The sequence below is a fragment of the Diabrotica virgifera genome, chromosome 7, assembly GCF_917563875.1.
Source record: "Diabrotica virgifera virgifera chromosome 7, PGI_DIABVI_V3a".
Lineage (NCBI taxonomy): Eukaryota > Metazoa > Arthropoda > Insecta > Coleoptera > Chrysomelidae > Diabrotica > Diabrotica virgifera.
The window spans coordinates 117,367,224-117,385,521 of NC_065449.1; the positions used below are offsets into that span (position 1 = coordinate 117,367,224).

Consider the following 18,298-nt stretch of genomic DNA (forward strand, 5'->3'; position numbering starts at 1 on the left):
ACCTAATGAATCTGAATCTACTGACCAAGCTATACGGTCGGCTAAGAAGGGAGATGTTAGAGTTAAGTCAACGGCTGAATGATTACTAGTTGGGGATATTCTTGTTGGTGTTCCGTCATTTAATGTAATTATTTCACAATAATCCATGGCCTCCACTAATATTCTACCATTTCTGTCGTCTGCAATTGGCCCCCACATGCCGTGGTGAGCATTAAAATCTCCCAGAAAAATAGTTTTTGCAATATTAAACTGAAGGAATAGGTTGATCCAGTCATTTATTTCTATTCTAACATCTGATGATCTATAGATTGATACTAATGAGAGATTAATTTTGTTCAAAAAAACTGCGCATGCTTCTATACTGTCATCGAAATTATTATTAATTTCGGATTCTTGGTAATCTATTCCCTGTCTGATGAAAATACCTACGCCACCGTAACCATCTTCACGACATTTATTGATAAAGTTATATCCTTTAAGTCTAAAATGATGACCGGATGTGAGCCATATTTCTGATAGAACTATTATATCTGTATGGTAGTTGTTAATATGATGCATAAGACTGCCTTTGTTACTATAAATGGATCTACAATTCCATTGTAATATGGTTAGTTTTTCTGTAATATTTTTAATAGCCATTTTCACTATCTGTGAGAATGGATTCTAAATTATCTTCATTATTATCGAATATTGTAATGATATTTTCCCTGATCTTATTTAATTCAAATTTTCCTTGATTATTAATTATATTTGTAATTAATGAATATATCTGTGAGATAAGTTTATCTCGACAAAACATGAAATTATTCTGTTGTGGAGCGGGTGTATATGGGGAAAGAGAAATTTGTCTTTTTTGATGGGAATTTTCTAAATCTGAATTACTAGTGCTTGGAGTCTGAGAAGAAGTCTCAGTTCTTCGCCTTTTAATTGTTTTTGATTCTAATGCGGTTGAATTTGATTTTGGTTTATTTAAAGGAGCATAATAAATTGTTTTGTTTGCTGGTGCTAAATCGGGAAAGTTTTCAAGATTATTTAATATATCAAACCTATTGTTGGTATTAATTTTGGCATAAGCTGGATTGTTAATCGATAATTCGGCATCCTTAAAACTTTTGTTTTCGAAAGCCATTACTTTTTTTATATCTTGTTGTTTTTTATACATTGGGCAGTCTCTTGAAATTGAAGGATGATCAGAAGATTTACAGTGAACGCACATTTGCAACTCGGAATTACATTCAGCGGAAGAATGCTCATTTGCACATCGAGAACAACGTGATTTGCCTTTACATTGAACGATATTGTGACCGTAACGTAAACATTTTACACATTGAACAACGGGATGGATGTCTACAGGAAAATTAACCATATTTATATTAATAAAGGACGGAATTTTATTACCTTTAAAATTTATTACTACCAATTGTCTATTGACAAATTCTTCTTTTTTGGTTTCAGCGTTGTATCAACGCCGCGTATTATGCCTCGTTTATGCGTGAAAAATTTTGGAATATAAGCAATCAACTTATTTTTTGTTAATATTTCGTGATTAATTAATAAATTAGCGATTTTGTATGTTCTAAAAATTACCTTAACACGTTTTAAACCTACAGAATGAATATCAATAACGTCATTTCTAAATTCAATTACTTGTTGTAAATTCTGACAGGAAAAAGACGACCAAGATTCTTATCGGTATGTTCCAAAAATACCTGATACGGACCTGCATCCGTCGGTTGATATTTATTATCAAAGTCATATTTTTCGAAATTTGAGGATACTGTATCCATTGAAGAAACATTAATTTGATTGAATCATTATTATTCATCTGATTATTATTATTTAAATTAACCGAGGGCGGGCCAGGACCGCCCCCATTACCTGACATTTTCTGTAAAACAAAGCTGTCTTTTAGTTTTCCACAAAGTACCACAAAACAGAAACTAGTGATAACACTCTGCACGTGGAAACAAGGCCGGAATGTACCAAAACACTGCCAAAATTAATAATTCTTTGGGACGAACTCCAAAAAACGAACACGACTTTGACAGTTATTTTGACGTTGCCCCGTTATTAGTTGAAAGTTTTATTACCAATGTAAACAGATATGAACAACTTTATCAATCCAATGGTATCCCTTTATGGAATTATCCCTATGAAATGTTTCTATATCCAGTAAAGACTCATATTAATGTTAGATACTTGTGTCAAAACAGTGATATTATACAAAAAGAACATTATCGGGAATGTACAGTTAAGTGGAAGGAGTATGGAAAAATTTATACTGATGGATCGAAATCGGAACATGGAGTTGGTTGTGCCGTTTATTACCCTTCTAAAAATATTAAGTTAATATACAAACTACCAGAAATGTTGTCAATTTTCAGTGCAGAGCTTATTGCCATAAAACTAGCAATTAGTATGTGTTTAGAACAAGAAGATGATAAATTTGTTATATTCACAGACTCTAAAAGTTCTGTAGAAAAACTTAAAAACCTTTGTTTAAATCCTAATTTAAATTATATACTTCTTGATATTTTGGAACTGTATCACAATGTATTAAGTGTAGGAAAACAAATTTATATTTCATGGATCAAAGCCCATTCAGGTATAGAAGAAAATGAAGAAGTGGATTCTTTAGCAAAAAATGGGGCGAAAAATGGAAGAATACTCGGATCAAAAATACCAGAGTCTGACTTTATTCCAATTTTTCGAAAGGAACTAAAGGAAAATTGGCAGCTAAAATATGAATTAGGAGAGAAGGGACAGTTTTTTAAGAATATACAACCAAAAATAAGGGACAAACCATGGTTTGAGAATATATGTAATCGTTCAATTATTCGGATTATAAGTCGAATGCGCTGTAATCATGCCTTATTTCCCGTGTATAAATGTAAAATAGGTTTGTTAGATAATAATAAATGTCTGTGTGATGAAATTGCCGATTTACAACATATTATTTTAGAATGTCCTTTAAAAAAATTAGAAATTGACAAGCTTTATCAAAATTTAATATCTTACAATATGAAATTTCCAATAAATGTTTCAAATCTATTGACATTAGAGGATAATAGTATTTATAATATTATATATCAGTATGTAAAATCTACTAACATTACATTGTAAGCAGTATTGCGACAGACAAAAAAAATTTTTTTCATTGTAAGCCTAAACCGAAAAAATAATTAAAAAAATAAAAAATAAAAAGCAAAAAAAAAACTAAAAAATAAAAAATAATAATAATATAAAAAAACAAAACGATAAAAAAAATATACATAAATCCTAATAAAACGAAGAGAAATAAAAAAATTAAAAAAAAAAACAAAAAAATAATAAAAATATGCATACAAAATTATTAGGCATTTACTAACATACCATTATTGTATTGTATACAAATTATTGTTACTCAATGTACCACGTATATAAATGTAAGTATAAGTAAGCAATGGTTGATAAAACTATAATAAAACATGACTGGCCTTTTGGCTACGCCAGTGCCACTAACTTAGTTAAAAAAAAAACAACTTTTCTTAACAACAATTTTCGATATTGTGAAATATAAAGGTACTTTACTTTATAAAATTTGATATCTGATGGTTGCATCTTAGATTCTACACAATGCTAAGTATTTTATAAAGAATAGCTTTTTTGTCGCTGCATTTGTCGCTGTGTATTTTCGCTCAAGGTCACGCGCCAGCACTGGCTTGTCGACTTGTAATAGGTTTCAAGTTATGCAGATATACTGTATGAGCTCAAAAAAAATTTAACATTTATCATTTTTTAAGCTTGTTATTAAATGTATTTTAGGTAAGTTGTACAGAAAAAGTTTTGAAAACTTTTTACAAACATTTTTTAACTGATATTTTTGGGTTTTTTTATTACATACAGGGCCGCGTTTAGGTCAATTGCCGCCCTAGGCAATTCTCTAGTAGCCGCCCTTAAAAAATGTACCATTTTTGCGAAAAAAAAAATGCAAGCAGAATTTTTTATTTAGGGAGCGTTCAAGTATTACGTAACGCGATTTTTGAAGATTTTTGACCCCCCTCCCCCCTACGTAACGCAATTTTTGAAGATTTTTGACCCCCCCCCCAACCTGCGTTACGTAATACTTGAACGGTCCCTTAAATAAGAAATGTATTGTTTGGAAAGGTATTAAAAATATTCTTTATTTTACATCAAGCGCAATGTTATATATTACTAGTATAAAAAGACGCCATGCATTTATTTTGACAATATTACTATATGACATGACAGTTCTTACAAAGGACAGAAACTTGTTACTCACTGCTGCCAACACAACATTTCAAAGGTTTGTTCCCACAGTTCAGTGTACTCTAACACCCTTCCTCAAACCTGTAAAATGCTTGGTGGTGAAATAAAAATATCGTTTGCTAAAAAGAAGTGTTTCAGGAATTCAATTCGGACTTTACGGTGTGTTTTAGTTAAACGATAAAGTACCTTCGGTCTAATTACTGGACTGCATACTCTCAATAGCTTTGGTATTAATTACTAGACTACACATGTTTAAACCTTTTGTTTTGTTGAAAACTCGGAAGTGATTTAGTGCCAATTTGTTTCAAGGTTATATTTAATACAGTGTCTGCAGAAACTAAAGTATTGGATGTATTTTATTCAAATTTGGACATACCAGCAACTTGGCAAGTATTTTCCAATTTTACTGCATGCAAAACCATTCGTATAATTTTCACTCTACGCAAAATAGAGACTTATAGAGACCTTCATGAACATTTGATGTCGACAAATAATTTCGAATAATCGAAATATTCCTCCCCACTTTTTTTAACACGCCCTGTATATACATATTATAATCATTTTATTTTGATACAGTAAAATCCAATATTATCACCGAACATAAAATACAGGAAATTAAATATTTTTACTTTTCAAGCAATCGGAATTAAATATTAACGCCCCACTGTTTGAGGTCCACTGATCATATCTTAATTACATATCGGCCGTCATAGGGTAAAAGGACTTTAGTATAAATATAGGATAGGAATGTGTTGCGATAACAGTAGCCGTTATTCTTTAACTGTTATTTCACTAAAGCTGTTTCACACCGTTACATCATTTTCATAATAACTGAAATATTCAGGTATGGGCCATTCCACTAGCATACGCCTGTTTTGGATTACTTCGACAACGAATATTTTACTGTGCAACATAAGAAGTACGAAAGTAAATGGCGCTAATAATTATTCCAATAAACAACAATGTAATTTGCAATTTACTTTCGTTCTTCTTATTTTTCACAGTAAAATATTCGTTGTCGAAGTAATCCAAAACAGGCCTATGTTCGTGGAATAGGGTATATAGTCCGTTCGCTAAACTCAGACACAACTAGCTAGTGATTTTGTACCTAACTTTGCCAATTTAGTAAAACTGGCAAAAAATAATTACTAAATAGTTAATAATTACTAAATAGTTAGTAGTTTTGCCAATTTTGGCAAAATTGGCCAAAAAAAATACGTACTAATATAACTAGCCAGTTGTGTCTGAGTTTAGCGAACCGACTATAGCTGACTACTTTTTTAGTTATTGTAGCCCTATAGGAAGAAAACCTACCCGTGTCCTGTCTAGAGTTCACCTCCGTTTTTTAATTATTAACAATTTAATTTGTATGTAATTTCTACATAGATTACATAAATATGCAATTTTATTATAAATGTATTAATTAATAAAGGGTTTACTTTGTTTAAACATTCCTTGAAAAAATTATTTTTTTCCAAATATCTATTTTCTTAATCATATCATTAATGATCATAGAAAAACTTAAAGTATATTTTAATAAATAAATTATTTTTATTAAATAATAATTTATTGAACATAATTTATTAAATTTATTCATTAAAATATACCTTAACTTTTTCTATGATTAATAATGATAGTATCATTACCAAAAATGGATTTTTGAGAAAAGATTATTTTTTCAAAAATTGTTTAAAAAAATTAGACTGTTTATTAATTAATAATTGTCTAGACAAATTGCATATTTGTAATGTACACAAAAGTACATACACATTGAAAGAAGAAATATCAAAATCCATTGAGTAGATCCCAAGATATAGAAAATGGTAGTAGTTTCAAGTTGATTTTTTAGTTTTTGAACTCGTGCATTTTTCGGCTCCCGCCAGGTAGCTGACAACTGTTTTAATTGTTGACCTATAGGATGAAAACCTACATGTTTCCTGCCTGGAGTTCGCGTTCGTTTTTTAATTATTAACAATTTAGTGCAATCAACGCAGAAGCTCCCCCTTCACTTACTATGACTAGTCATCATTTGAACTACATTTTTAAAAATTCGAGTAAAATATCTTTCCGAATACCTATCTAAGAAGATGTTTTCTACGGACAAAATTTTTAATGTTATGTTATTGTAAATGTTTATAAACTAATATTTTTTACTACATTAGATAATTTTTTACCTTTTCTTAATACATTTTGATAGTATCACTTTTCTACTTTCATTTGGCATACGCATCTTCATTATTTTCTGTCATTTGTTATTGCAAAACAAAGGTCTCTGGGATAAACAAATAGAATATCTAACTTTTAAACTAATTAATGGATCAGTCTCAAGTTTTGGGAGTTTGTTATGTACCCCAATACCCAACTTTGAGTAAAGTGAAACACTACAGTTCTAAGTTAGTTTTAGTAAAAGTTATTAATAAATAACGATTTTCAGTTATTTTGCATTTTACGAAGCAACAAATTAACTTTTTGACTTTCAAAATCGTCATTTTGAAGGTTTTTCAATGTTCTAAAAAAATAAATTTTGTAATTTTATGTCAATTATTTAGCTTTTTAATTGAGTGCAAAAATGAAAAAAATCGCGTTGATTGCACTAAATTGTTAATAATTAAAAAACACGAACTCTAGGCAGGAAACATGTAGGTTTTCATCCTATAGGTCAAGTCAACAATAACTAAAAAAGTCAGCTACCTTGATATTTCATTGTCCCGAACATGGTCTATTTCTTGCGTATTTCCCTGGCTGGAGTATTATATCAGTGCGACGACACGAATGTACTTGTAATAATACAGTTTGAAAATCCCAACTCTAACTCGATTTCCAACTTAATCTTTAGTTTCTGCAAATGTGCAATATTGCTGTGTTCAGTCAATCATCGTCTTTGCCGAGCTTTTGGCGGCCCAATAATCACTAAATTTATGACTTCCGTTTTTTTGGATGAATAGTGTTAGGTTTAAGATAACAATCATAATGCTATGTTTGTTTTATTTTTGATATGAATGCAATTTCTTTTATTTACAAACGAATGCCCACTCCTATTTCATTGATGCATGAATGATGAATATACATATTTATTTGGTATTCGATTTTAATTTTTAAATGCAAATATTTTTTGTACAGTATTTTTGCCGCCCCAGGGGCGTCACTTGATAGGGTTAGGGGAGGCAGTTGCCCCCCCTGAAACTGAAAATGACTGAAATTTACAAAAAATAGTTTCAGTTTTTTTATCATTACATCATATATAATGTATTGTATGACGCCCTCTCACAATTTGCCGCCCTAGGCAGCTGCCTATATTGCCTAATGGATAAAGCAGCCCTGATTACATACTTTTTTTATCTTTCTCAATTTTCTCAAAAAGAAGTTGTTTATTTTATGTCTAAAGTAAAATAATGTAGTGCATTTCAAAGATTACACCTTATGCTTTAAAAAACACCTATAAACTTGTAATATATCTGTTCAAACTTGAGTAGGTAATACATTACAATATAATATAGATTTAATTTTAGAAAAATCTTTATATACGGTTTTTTGTGTAAAATTTTCTGAATTTTTCAGTGGCCAAGTCAGTTTTTTTCTAAGGTTTATATTTCCGTAGTTATTTAAAACAACAATTAATTTCGCAGTCCATTTGTTTAAAAAATGAAGCACCCACTTCTGGAGTAGAACTTTTTGATATGTTGTTTATTAAACATTTCTTAATCAAATTACAAAAAGTTCTATCTTGTTTGATTTTTTCCAAAGTCAAAATCTCTATTGACTCCCCATATATACACAAAATGCAATTTTCATTTTATCACCATGAATTTTGTTCACGGGCCGGCGTAGCTCAGGCGGTAGTATGCTTGACTCGCGTGCTGGTAGACCGGGGTTCAAATCCTAGCGCCGGCAAGAGGAACTAGACATTTTTAAAAAGGCCCCAGGTCGACTCAGCCTGAATAAAAATGAGTACCTTGGGTAAAACCAGGGGTAATAATAGGCGGTTTAAGCGTAGCACTGGCCCTGTCACCTTCCTTATATACCGTAGGCCTTAGATATAGCAGACTACCCTGCTATAATCCCAAAGCCGCGTCAGCGGTATAAAACGGGAGACTATTATTATTAATTTTGTTCACAAACTTTCCTGGCACTTTCTCGAATCGAATGCACAAAGTTGCATAGCGATTCATCTTGCAGCGGAGAATTTGTAGGTTTAGCGATTCATTGCCTCGCCTAATAGGCATAAAGGCGCAGAGAGTAATGATGAATGGATTAGATGTATGCAAATATTGATTACTCACCAAGTATGTGATATTTGTTATCACACTATATTAAGCCATTCTAGTGCACTGGAATTTTACGGTAGGAATCACTATATTTTTATAGCAATTCCGAAGAAACAGCGGGCAATTAAAATGAAATGCACTTATTTTGGTCAGAGTCCAGCGTGAAAAATTATTGAAGCTATACGGAAAATATCGTCAGTTAATTCAAAACCTTTTTGAAACCAAGAAGCAACCTTAAAATATTAAAACCATCCTAAAGGAAAGTCGCCAATTATGGAATACCATTTTGTTTTGGGGATATAAAATAATACCTTTATAGAAATGAAAACAATTTAATGTTATGACACATCAGTCATACATTTTTATGTAGTAATTAAAAGCCTTCTATTAAATATCTTAATTAACAAAAAAAAATCGAACAAAAAAACAAAATCCCAAATGAGTAACCAAATATGGAATAGGTACCGATATATGGAATATAGGCATAAACCAACATATCAATAACAAAAATAGACATAAACATCTGAGATCAAATAAATTTAAATAAAAAAATTGTGAAAAATGAAAGAAGTAGCTTAATTCACTTGCAGACATCACAGATCCATGTACGAAACTCTGGACCAGCACAATCATAATGAGCCCACTTACACTTAATCTACTATTCCATAATTAGGCTCCAACGACTGTCCATATTTGGATTTTTATATTAGTTCAAACTAGTATCAACATTTTTTCAAGTCGTAATGTTTTAATTACAGAAGGTCATAAAATATCAAAATAAAGGTACTATTGATATACGCAATAGCATAACAAGTCTGTATTCATGCATAATAACAATAATACTAGTTGAATATATTTACCTTTGAAATTTTCTGCGAGACGATAAAACAAAACGCGCCTGTCAGATACGTATCGTTCGCGCATCTGACATAGAGGTGTGAATACGATAATAAAGAGAGCGACTGAAATAGAGGATGGTCTTGTAGTGAGCTTCCAACTTATATTTTCAGAGAAATCAAGGAATTCCATATTAGGGCATTATTCCATATTTGGTTACTTTCCTCTACTAAGAGCGATTCCAATCATAATGATTCTCCAATTCCCTTCAAATTGTACTCTGCATGGATATCCAATATTCATTTTAGACTACTATAGTTTATTTTTTAACCAGGAGGAGTAAACTAAAAAGACAGATTCACACCCAAGAAGGTCACTAGAATAATAACCAAATACATCTTCTTTTTTGGTTAATCTAGTCGGCCCTCAACGGTAATCCATAAATAGTATATTAAATTAATACGTCGCTAAAGAGTTCCAAAAACAACTGCTTTTTATATAAAAGCAGACTAACAATCTAAAAATTAAAGGAATAACACAGAAAACACAAAAACCTCCGATATAACTTAATTAACCTATGAAATGTCACTAGTGTCAAGATAAATGTCATTAGTGTCAAAATTTTATAACAGTGGAGTAAACTTGCCTGCGGTTGGATCAATTACAAACAAGCAATACAGCGCGGTAAATTTGAATCACTCCTCTTGGTTAAAAAACAAACCATAGACGATGCCGATATTGGTATAAAAATAAACGATAAATATGTTAACAATAGCAGGTATCCAGACGATTAATATTAGAATGCAGTGCACCAAAAGAAGAACAAAATTAATATTTTTCAGAATCAAGAGAAAATTAACAAACAACTGTCCCTCTAACTTTGTTGAGAATTGTATTATCAAACTTAATGTAAGAAGCGTTACAAAAATTAATAGAAATGTACTCACTTTGCCATTTTGATATTGGATAACAAATAATCGGGGTGTTCAGCGGCGATCATAGGATCTTTGTCTCCATGTAATATAAAGACAGGACATTTAATTTGTTTTAAATCATCTTTGCAAATATCACCACCATTTTCATACAATTTCACACAGGTATCACACCAAGCGTTCCACATATCCGAAAGTCCTTTTTCTGTATATAGTTCTACTAATGGAGCCTTCATTTTATCCGACCACTTGCTTATATCTCGAAGACCTAAAAGGTAAATAAAATTGTAAACAAATTTTAACAAACAAATCGTACATCATAAATTTAAATCGATAAATAAAGGAGAAGTGTAATATCCTAAAAGTGCAACGGAAGTTCAAAATCCATGTGAATTTAAATATTTTTTTTTTATTTAGCTTAATGACTCGACAACTAATGGCCATTGGCACGGTACAGTGGATTTTTGCAATCAGGTACTCGGTGTAATGTGTAGTGTGTGTTGAGTGTCTTGTTACTTAGCAAAGTCGACGATTTGTCTTTGCAAACAGACGCTAATTGTATCCGGACGTCTGCGGTCCTTCCATGAAGTTAAATAGATCTCTACTGCTGTATATATTTGAAATATTCAGCGTGGTCATCCTTAGCTCTACACCCTCTGTGGATTTTAACCTGTTTCATGATTAGTCTCCTAGTCTTAGAAAGGTCGAAACTCGACTAGAACCAATAGTGATAATTAGTTTTCATGTGTTAGGTACTATTCCTCGTCTTAGTTTTTTAAATTGGTGTCCCTTAATACTCTAATATTTTATTCCAGTAAGTTAATCCTTAAATACAGTAGTTGTAATGCTTAAAGCGGGCTACTCACACGACCGCCGCAGGGACAATCTCGAGTTTTGGTCCTTAATTCTTCCTTAAATGTGATGTGTGTACGCAAGCAGGAGCAATTTTCTAAATCGTCTCCTGGGCAGGGCGGCAGGGGCTCCGAACCTTTCTAGCTCCCTAGATCAGACCCTGCCGCCCTGCCACTCACATGTGTGTAGTGTGATTGGGCCAATTTGAGTCAGTTCGTACATAACCAACGAAGCGCGTGGTATTGTTTTTTTTTTATAATTAATTTCGAGCACAATAATAGAAAATAAACAAATTCTTTTCTGTAGCCACCCCTTACTCAGTATCTCCTTTTTTTCTTTTTGTTTGGTAGAACAACGGAAAGAGTTAATGCTACACCAATTCTTTGCTGTAATGACAATATTGGTGTCATCTTCTTGATTTAGCGCGGCACAACTATAGATATAATAACAAATAGATTAGACAAGGTCCGAAAAATAGCGTAACGCGGAGCAGTTCTGGTCGGTGGTCTATCTATCTCTCTCTACCGGCGCTTAGCCTTCTCTCTCTAGCATATGATGGCTGCTGCCTCTATGTCAGTGTCGTTACATTACTCCCACCCCTTGATAGATACGCTCACACTCGTACGACAGACACAGATAGCTAGACCACCGTACTTGATATTCTTCCGTGTTATGGATGACCGAAGTTATCGTTAACGTAACTTTACTGTAGTTATGTTATAATCCTCGAATTGGTGTGATGTATCATATTTAACTTAACTACTTGCGTTATTTCTTGACAGTTCTTGAGTTATCTGGAATATCAACTGTCACTTTATAACGCGACGTTAAACCTCAAGTTATGAGATAACTCTGTAGTTATGTAAGGATATGTAAGGTTAGTTCATCTTTTGACTTGTTTTTAGATAGAAATCAAGGGAATATTCAACGAAGAACGATGCTTCATGTTGTCCTAGGATTTTGTGCCTTTGTGCGGCATGTTATTAATTTAATATCAAATATAAAGCAGTACAAAATTAAAAATATCAAAAAAATTGACTTCAAATAACAATTAAAAGCCCGTAGATAATAATACGATTAAAATAATAATTAACAATAAAAATTAAAGCTATAGAAGGGTAATACAATTTTAAAAATCATACAAAAATCAACTCGAGATATAATTGTTGAATATAAGTTGAAATTTATAAACATATGCAGTGTTGCCAGTGAATTTGTAAATGCACTGGAATGACTGAAATAGTGACACAAAATGTACTAAACCAACCATTTTGCACAAAAACTTAAAACGTCGTTTAATGTTATTTGAAGCAAATTTCTTATATCATAAAATTGGAAGTTTTTACTTTAAGATACTTTAGTATCAAAAGTTTGGTTGTTAATTGTATCAAATTGGTACAATTGTATTAAGTCTGACAACGCTGCTGTTATGGGTATCTTCCCATACTGTCAAGCCTGTGGCACGTTCCGATCAATATCTCGCGCTCACTCCAACTTGTACTATTTTTACATAAGGTTCTCTTTGTTACTTCAACCTTTTTTCCTCAAATGTTATTTCTAATATAACGTTGATGAAATAACTATCTCATAACTCTGACCCATACATCACAGCGAATTTTACCTAAATAGTTATGGGCATTGTTATTCCTGAGAGTTATCTTAACTTTAACTCAAACGTTAAAGTTAACTTCGGTCATCCATCAGACGGCTGATTGGCGTTACAACCCGATGCATTGAGTGGCATATCCCTAGCCTGGTCTATCGTTAATATGTCTATGGGCACAACTCACACTCACTTGCACATTGAACCTGAACAGTAAAATTAACAAACATCCAGGGACGTGTGTAGTAAGCTTCCTAGATTGCCCCATCAGCTGTGCGCCCTAGGTTGTCCCTGCGGCAGGCGTGTGAGTAGCCCGCTTAAAAGAGCCTGCCCTGTGCTAACCACTGTTTCTCTCCTACTCTCCATTTCCAAGATGAAACGCAGGTCCCAGCTCTCTATTCCATCAAATCCTGTTGTATCCGTCCTATCCCACACCTCAGATCGGACGGTCGATTACATTCCTAGAGGAAAGAGGTAGTGATCGCTAATACCAAGTTAAGATGCCTAAGAAAAGATTTTATATCAGCTTATCATTGAACTACCACTATCAGAGCTGTTACAACAGACTGGTTATGCTACTACGATGCAGAAGGCAGGGGACTTTACTGCATTATTATTCCCAAGAACATCAAACGTCACCTAACAGAGGGCATCGGATGTTGTCACGATGTAGGCCGGGTGATAACTAGGCCCTAGCTTGAGTCTAGGTTTAGAAGTAAAAACTTAGCTATTAGCAACGTGACTGTTAATGACTAGGCGTTATGTTGAAATTCATCTACTGGTCTACAGAAATTACAACGATGGCACATAACGAATATCGGTACATGGAACGTACAGGAGAACTGACAAGATACAACTTTTAAGGCCATTTTAAAACGCAAAATGGCAATTTCTGTGACAGTAGGGTCTAGGATTTTACTAGTGCAGCCATTCTGCAATTTTAGACTACAAAAAACAGTATTCGATCTTCAAACTGTCGATCATACAAGTTTATGTGACAACAAAAACAATGTTGCTCTGGAGCTATTTTCTTGTGGCATTTTTGTAATTAACTAGTTTTGATGGGATATAACGCAACTCATAAATATTGGCAATATCATTTTAAAGTCTTCTACTTTAAAATGTATAATATATGTCTGAATTGCCGATATAAATGGGTCAGATTAAATAAATAGAATATAATAAACAGAGTAGAATTAAATAAATATAATAAAAATAATTTCTTACTAAGCAACAACATTTTTGTTTAATTCATTAATATTTTTTGTATTTTGACAACGGCCTCCGATTTGGACGTCGAAACGTTAATAAAAAAATTTTTAAAGTAAAATTGTGGCTTATTTCCCATCAAAACTAGTTAACAACAACAACTTATGTTCTTCTTCAAAAAAGCTTGGACGCTAGTTCGGTTGATTCCAGACAACTGCTATTTGTCTTGTACTTAACATGTCCTAATACTAGGTACTTCACTGGGTTCATTAATTAGAGGTCCTTTAGTTTCTCTTTTTTATTACTTCCATTCCCATCTACCGATCTTCCTGAAATATTTTTACGAACTCCAAAACATATATTTCCTACAGTAGTGTTTATCTTGACGTCGTTCATTAAATTGCTGAGTTGTCATATTGGCACATTTATTTTTTATAAAATACAACGAATGGAATAAACAGTAGCAATACATTTTTAAAAACTACATATAGACCGGGCAGTATCGTCGCCCCCGCTAGCGAAATTATTCCGATTCGATTTTTTTGCACAAACTTACTCAAAAAGAGGTCCTTATAGCATATCCACAGGGTGCCGGGCAGTGCCGTGGTCGAAAAATTGTTTAAACAATTTTTTTTAAACAAATTCACAAAAATCATTTTTTTCATTTCGAACAATTTTTTTTAGATAACTTGGGACATTCTGAGCAAAAAAGGTCTCTTGTCATTTTTTTTCTAAAATGATTGTTGTCGAGTTATATGCGATTAAAAATTTGAAAAATGCGAAAATGACCATTTTCAAGGCTTAATAACTCGATTAAAAATTATTATTTTGAAATTCAAAAAGTAAGCAAATCAAGTTTCAAACCCCTTCTTCAAGGTCCTAAAGAGATGTTTGTCATTATTTTATTACAAAGCTGTTATTTTTAATTATTAACAATTAGCGCTATAGTCCAGGGGGTATCGTCGGTCCCGTTAGTGAAATTATTCCGATTCGATTTTTTTGGACAAACTTACTCAAAAAGAGGTCCTTATAACATATCCCGCCTTATAACCGCCCGGCACCCTGTGGATATGTTATAAGGACCTCTTTTTGAGTAAGTTTGTGCAAAAAAATCGAATCGGAATAATTTCGCTAGCGGGAGCGACGATACGACCCGGTCTAATATATTATGTAATGCATACAACTACTGATTTTCACAAGATAATCAGCAAATTTCAGGTTCTGTACGTGTTTATATCATATAATTTACTTAGCGTGACAAAAACAAAAGCTATACCAAGAAAGAAATTAAAATCTAAACCACTGGCGTACCAAATCAACTAATTAAACAGGTAGGTAATTACAATTTAAAATTTAAAAGTATTTTTATACAAATAAAATAAAGTAATATATAAGTAAATAATTATATACTTTAGTTCGCTATGAAGATGGTTTATACAGTGATGAGCTCGCTAATAACCGGCAAAATAGCTCAGAAAATGGAAAACATAGTACATTGCGAAACAAAAAGAGATGAAACTAGTGGAGGTGGAAATTATCGGTATAAAGGTCTAAAATAACATTACATTACATAGTTTCCCACTTTTAGACGTATCAGAGGAGTATAACAACTGTCACTGTGACAGTAGAATTTTATAAAATACTCCTGTCACAGACGTCTAAAGCTGGGAAACTATGTAATGTAATGTTAATTAATACGTTTATAACGATAATTTCCACCTCCACTAGTTTCGTCTCTTTTTGTTTCGCAATGTATTATGTTTTCCATCTTTTGAGCTATTTTGCCGGTTATTAGCGTGCTCATCACTGTATATTATTATTTATTATATTACATTACTTACTTTCACATTGTTTAACCTCGTCAGCGACTAGATATGCATTAGATCCCCAACAAACCAATTTTTCAACTTTTTCTGGATATGCTGCTGCTAAAATCATACTAGATATTCCTCCATCACTCCACCCTAGTAGAGAATATTTGTCTATTCCTAATGTCTACAAAAAAAATATAGGTGTATTCCTATCTCATTAAGTGTTGTTGATTGTAGTGTGGACTGTACCATTAATTTTTAATTTCTTGGATGAACTTCATTAAAACTGAACTTAAAAAAGGGTGCACATTCAACAGGAACAAGAAGAGAAACTCTCCCGAAACGATGCCAAGAACCATATACAAAACACACTGTACAGTATAACTGTACTATATAGGTACTTCTGCGCTTGGCTTTGGGCGAGATTCTCTTCTTGTTTCCGTTGAATGTGCGCTTTCCTTGTCATTGAGCTTACGCTGTCTTTTTTAAGTGCTTCAACCTATTCTTATGGTCTTGACAACACAATGAATATTTACTTGGGGAAACATAAAGAAATCATTAGGACTAAGTCAGATCTGCACTAAGTATAGGACATCAATTCCAGATCAAGTATCGGACATTTTATTTGATTTTATTGCACAATTTATCAGCTTTATACAGGCACTTTATACCAATTAGTTATCTACATAAAAAGGACTGACTAACTGAAAAAAAAAAAGAGAAAAAGGACTTACATTGGACATTGGAAATGAAAATTCATCCAACCACAAGCTTTGCATTTATTCGTGGGAAACTTTGAAACTTGTTTAGGAAAGGAAGTTATTGACGCCGAACTCCAAAACCAGATTTAGCAATAAGAGTCTCACTGGAAGGTGGTATTGCGCTGCATTATTGATGCTATTCTATTCCTAGCAAAGCAAGGAAATCTATTCCGAGAAACTAAAAAGACTGATTTTACCGACCGATCCAGTGGAAAGTTTTTAAACACATTAGATGAACTTGGAGAATTGTAGAGGTCAGTCCTACGGCAATGGGGCAAATATGGTGGGAACTATAAAAGGAGTTAGAATGGAATAGAAATATGCTTTATTATCACTGAAAATTATACAATTTTATGGACAAAGCTTAACATAGAGTAAAAAAAAATAACAATAACAAATACAATTCTCTGAAATTAGATAAATCGTCAATATAAAAAAACTACAAGTTAATAAAGTAAAGCAAAAAACAAAACCAATAGGTATATTGCAAAATTAATACAAATTGAAAATTGAACATACAACATAATAAAATACAAACACAGGAACTAATACGTTTTTTAACAGTTCAGTCCAGATTATTTCAGGAGAACGAGCTAGCCCATTTTGTCTGGTTTTCGTTTTTGTGGGTAGGCATATTAGAAAAGTTGAGAGCAAACTGATCTCCCCCCCCCCCCCTGACAAATCATCTAGTTCCGACCCTGTCCCTGAGAATGATCAAACTGTTCTTAATTTTACTTTTTTATAATTCGTTTATAGATTTTTGAGAATATGCTAACTATTGCAATAAATTTGTCATTTTTACATATTTTTACGTTATCTTTTTTACAATTGGCAAAACGATTTTACCGATTTCAAGCGAGATTCAGTCGTTCATTACAATGTGTTAATAAATATATGGATAGCTTTTCCTCATAGTTCATACACATACAAATAACTCATATGGTTACTGTAGCGATGAAGAAGATGAACAGTTGACCCCAACTTACTGACAATAAGAAGAAGAATAATAACAACATAAGGGTTGGTTACACTTATGTAGTTTTCTTTGCAAAAAGATAAAGCAATAAAACAGATTACATACTTACATTCATAAACTTTTCTGCACATATAGCATCGTTTCTATAAAAATGAATTCCAAATTTTCTATTTGAAGGACGACTGTAACCATAACCAGGGGGATCCCATGCTACTATAGTAAACTTTTCTCTATCTAAATTTTCCACTTGAGGTTTAAAATCGCTCCAAATTGTTCCTAAGGCTCCAGGAAAGCACAACACTGTCTTCGGACCATTCCCGACTTTAACATAGTTAATAGTTTGTCCATCAACATCAATTTTTTGTGTCTTAAAAATAATATGAAAATTAAGATTTTAACAACATAAAAAAAACAGAATATCATTATTATTGACAGTAAACAAACATTTTTGTATTGTATTGATTGATTTTAATAATTTGAAGAATGAATGGACATAAGAATAATGAATGTGTTACGAAAAAAAAGCATACACAGGGAGTCCAGAAACACTCCCGACAAACCAGTAGCAGATCCAGCAGGATCCCGCATCTTCAAGAGGGGGGGGCGCGATTGGCTAAATTTCTATGAAAAATAAATGAATAAATGAATGTTTTTATAATCTTTATATATAACTTGGTTAGGATCCGCCACTGCGACAAACGAAGACCGGAGATTCTTCAAATAATTTTTAGACCATTTAACCCAATTCACCTAGTCCAAAAATGCTTCCTAAGGGAGCTACAG

General features: G+C 32.5%; 1 protein-coding gene across 3 annotated transcripts in view; it reads right to left on the minus strand.

Annotated features, from left to right (window-relative positions):
* The window catches only part of LOC114326777 (valacyclovir hydrolase), a 129,036-nt gene that overhangs the window by 40,506 nt on the left and 70,232 nt on the right, over positions 1-18,298 (minus strand). For all 3 annotated transcript variants that reach the window (XM_028275209.2, XM_028275208.2, XM_050655961.1), the window contains 3 exons: positions 17,625-17,882; positions 15,809-15,962; positions 10,319-10,571 (listed from right to left, as the gene is read on the minus strand). In XM_028275209.2, the coding sequence (XP_028131010.1) occupies positions 10,319-10,571; positions 15,809-15,962; positions 17,625-17,882 (665 nt within the window). The remainder of the gene's footprint in view (positions 1-10,318; positions 10,572-15,808; positions 15,963-17,624; positions 17,883-18,298) is intronic.